At 32.8% G+C, this 4448-nt stretch overlaps 1 protein-coding gene across 1 annotated transcript; it reads right to left on the bottom strand.

Annotated features, from left to right (window-relative positions):
- Positions 1-367: 367 nt before the first annotated feature.
- LOC101267981 (uncharacterized) lies at positions 368-2177 on the bottom strand. Its single transcript, XM_004236299.5, has one exon. It carries the CDS (start codon positions 1699-1701, stop codon positions 772-774), a length of 930 nt encoding a protein of 309 aa, XP_004236347.2. The 5' UTR covers positions 1702-2177; the 3' UTR covers positions 368-771.
- Between the last annotated feature and the right edge of the window lie 2271 nt (positions 2178-4448).

Genomic DNA, 4448 nt, shown 5'->3' on the forward strand with positions numbered 1-4448 from the left:
TCTACTCTTTAATGATACTCATAATTAGACTTTGAGATGTATGAACAATTAATTTAAAATTCTTTCAATTTACAGTTCGTCGTTAATACAGATTATTATGCTTGAGACTATTAACCTCAGATCATACTCAACTTTAAACGGGATTAAATTTAATTACCACGTTCATTTCCTTCTACAATCTCCGGATTAGTACTACTTTTTTTCGTACTGCTCTTGGTCTGTCTTCATATAAATGTTTCTAAATTTTAGCAATCAAAAGATGGTAAAAAAGATGAAAGAAAAAAGATTGTCCAAGCCATAGAAACGTATAATAAACAAACAAATAACAACCAAAAGAAGAGTGATAAATTGATTGTGTGAAATAGTTGAACAAAATATGTAAGATGTTAAATTAGAAACAGGAACGCAAAGAAAGTCCAAAGTCAGATAGCAGATCATGATATGTTCTCCCTGGTTCAACTACGACGACCAGTAGTAACTGTATTTCAACAAGTATCCCTAACAAACATCCCATAAACTAGGCATAAGTAAATCCGCCACCACCCGAACTCCACCTTGAAAAAACCAAAGAAAAATAAAAACTCACCTAAAAAAAACATTTCTGAACTCTAAAAAGATATTCACAATTTTTTCTTCTGATAAAAGCACATGCAAGTCGTCTGCATGTCCTCTATACGTAGACAAGGCACAAGGTGGCAAAGTTTTATTAGTGGTTCGGCATACAAATTTACTTCTTTACCCTTCGGGTGGAGTTGATATTACTTCAATTACCTACCGCCCCAAAGAGAGAGCGGCTTCTGTATCCAACCTCCATGCAAATCCTCCGCCGTCCATTCTCCACACATCGCACGGCAGAATCAATGAATTTTTCTCCTTCCCGCACCTGACAACCCTAACCCGGCAAGTGAACGCCGCCATGGATTTGCTCTCCGGCAGCCGTACATCATCTTTCATCACTAGCCAAACAACCACTTCCCCTGCCCCATCACCCACCATCGCCTTGTATGCCTTGTTGGCCCACCTAACTCTATTTAAACCGTCTGATATAAACCCTGGACAGCTGTCCCGCTCCAGGTTTATAAGTTTTTCCTCATCCGTACGTCCTAACCCATACCCTTCCACCCACGCGTCTGTCACGCTTTCCACCTTTACCCATGACCCCACTACACGTACTGGCTGAGGAAACATCACAACTGACCGATCCATACCCACTCCCTGCAACTGACCATTATTATTACTGTTATCACTATTATTCCCTTGGTTACCACCAAAACTCAACCAGATCGGAGCATTTTTTTTCATCACATCAACTGAATTATCCTTCCTTTCAGGACTCTCCGATAACAACGGCAGAGTAACTACCGTTTCTCCACCAGACACTGTTTTTGCGCTTGATTCATTTTCTTCAACCGACCGAGCTTTCCTTTTCCTACGACTAGGAGTAGGACTACACCCGCCGCTACTAGATCTCTTGTTATTATTACTATTTTTATTGTCCTTAACATACCTCCTCTTCCACCGTCCAGTACGAACCGGAACCTCAGATTTTTGCGGTGGAGTAGTCGTGCCGGAAACGGAACTACCGGCTGCTGCTGGTTTAGGTGCTATAGGTCTGAATTTAAGCATTATCCTATCCACTTTTGACATATCGTACGCACCTCCTGCATACCTAGCAATACAACACCCTCCTCTCCCATCCATTTATGGAGTGTTATGAAAATAAGTTTGAGAGAAATTTTTTGATATTGATATGAATGAAGAACGGAGTTGAAGGAGGGGAGATGAATTTATAAGTGGGAAGAGAAAAGGGAGGACGCGTGTGAAGGAATTGATTAACACGTGGGAGAAGAGAGGTGAAACAGCGTAGAGAGGTGATTGGCTAATGTTATAACGTGGCGCTATGTTAAGGTGAGCCCCATGTGACAGAACCTATCGGGTTGAGGAGTTTAGGATGGGCCCGGTTTGTAGTAACCAATGAAAATGCAGGGAGTGTTGAGTATGGTATCAAAAGAGGGACACGTAGGCCTTTTAGGGTACATGTGTAGTGGAGTATGTTCGAGAAGAAGAACACGTGGTCCAATGGTTAGAGAACTCCGTTAGAGTCTCTATAACGATTGCACCACGTGGACGGCAGATTCTACAACCAAAAATGGTGGGTTCAATGGACTGATTATTTTGACAAGAACATGGACCATTGTTTTTCTTTCTTTTACTATATATACTAGTTATTACTCTATCCTATTTTGACTTGATACAAAATTTATTTGAAATAAATTAATTAATTGTATGTTAAATTTATTAAAATATTTTTATTGTTAAAAAAAATTTAAATAATGTTTTAAAAAGATAAAAAATATTTTTTATCTATCTTATTTTAAAATCTAATTAAATTTGTATTTCTGCATTACATAATTTATTTTTGAAGACAACGGCTCCAACATGCCTTTTTATTGGAGGCTTGGGTGAATGATCTTTGTCAATGGGCCATTGTTAGGAAAATGGATTATGTTATTAAATCGCATACATTATTGGTGTAAATAATAATGTATATTATCAATTTTATTAAATAGTATTTATAGGTGAAAATTTTAAAATTAAATCTGTAGTTTTTTTAAAAAAAAATAAATTGTTAGGGATAATAAATACAAGTAGTTTGATAATTAATGTACGAGTTTCTTACATTTAGGGTTATATTTATACGTGATGGCTGAACAAGTTATTATAGTATTAGAATGACTAGATTACAGTATGAGATTAATTAGCTAATGAATACATTTTTAATTGATAAATATTTGATTCACTGAACTAAAATGAATAAACATGATATAATATAAATATCAAGTATAGACAAACTTTTAATCTAATTTACATGTACTACAACACAACATGTATTTGAAGAACAAATGTGTTCAAGATTAATAATTCCAAAATAATTACTACTATTTACAAATTTGATTGTTGGATACATTATTTAGAATCAGATAGAATATTTGTTTACTGTCTTACTGGGCGAAGTGTATATATTGAATTGACAACACAAGGAATAAATGGAGAGTGTTCAGTTCTAGTGAAGATTTTATTTATATTTATATTTATACTCGAATATAAATGAACTAACTTACCATTATACCATACTATAAATTCATTTTTTCAAGGAAAACGTACAAGTATCTCTCAGTTTATGTTTGAAATTTTCAGAGACGCACTTATAATATATTAAGGTCTTATACCCCTCAACTTATTTTTTAAGTAATTTTTTACACCTTTTGAACCTACGTGGCATTAATTTGAAGAAAAAAAATCAATCAGCGTTGGGCCTACAAAATAGTACCACATAAGCTAAAAGGGATAAAAAATTATTAATAATACAAGTTTAGAGATAATAAGACCTTAGTATAATATAAATGTGTATCTGAAATTTCAGGCATAGATTGAGGCATACTTGTGCATTATCCTTTTCTTTTGTTTTCAAAAAGGTGATCATAAATTGCAGACATTTTCAATAGCTTTTGCATTTATTTACTTAATAAATAAATATATATAAATTAAAGATCTTGTTCAAATTTTTCCTATTTTTAAGTCTTGCTAGACTATGAGATGTTTTATTACGAGAGTTTTAGTTTATAATAGAGTTGTCAATATGGATTAGGCATGTTGGGACGGTTTGATTTAATTCGAGATTTAATAGGATTGAATTATAATATTTGGAGCTCATTTGGGAAAAGAATTTTTTAGTTCTACCTAAATAAGCCTGCTAATTTGTAGCGTTTGAGAAATATCGTAGGATCGGCCCGTGTGTCAATAAAAATTAATTAAAAAGATAATATAATACTAAAATTTTAAATTAAAGAGAGTCCAAACTCAAAATAATTAGATTAATATTTCTATTTAGATATTTATATTTTTACTTGAAAGAAAACTTAATAAGTATTATAAAAATAATTCTAATTGTTTTGATTAAAAAGTAGTAATATTAACCTCATGTATATTGCTTTGTCGATATTTGTAATAATATTTTTAAATTATAATTTATAATTTAATTTAATAATATATATAATTTTTTTAAAAAATGGGCTAACCCATTAAGCCTATATCCCAAGTATTTGTGTATTGGACCGATAGTTTTCCGACCTAAACAAAAAATGAGCTAGTCTGACCTAGCCCGTAAAACGTCAAAGTTAGCCCTGATAGAATAAACTTAGCCCATATTAACAGATCTAATTTATAAGTTAAATTCGTGATTCATGCCTCCTATTTTATTTTAGCAGGGACCTTAAATGCGACTCTATATCATTTTAGGGAACTCCAATTTGTTCTTTATTTAATTAGCTCATTAGTAATTTACAGTAATTAACGGTCGCTATGTAAAATGAAATGAATCAATTAATTCATAATACTAATTACTAGGTAGATATTGTGATTGGTAATTTAGAATACACGCAAAACAT

The sequence above is a fragment of the Solanum lycopersicum genome, chromosome 3, assembly GCF_036512215.1.
Source record: "Solanum lycopersicum chromosome 3, SLM_r2.1".
NCBI classification, from domain to species: Eukaryota; Viridiplantae; Streptophyta; class Magnoliopsida; order Solanales; family Solanaceae; genus Solanum; species Solanum lycopersicum.

Excerpts from the sequence above, each read along its gene's own strand:
- LOC101267981 (XM_004236299.5), bottom strand. The coding sequence starts at position 1,701 with ATGGATGGGAGAGGAGGGTGTTGTATTGCTAGGTATGCAGGAGGTGCG.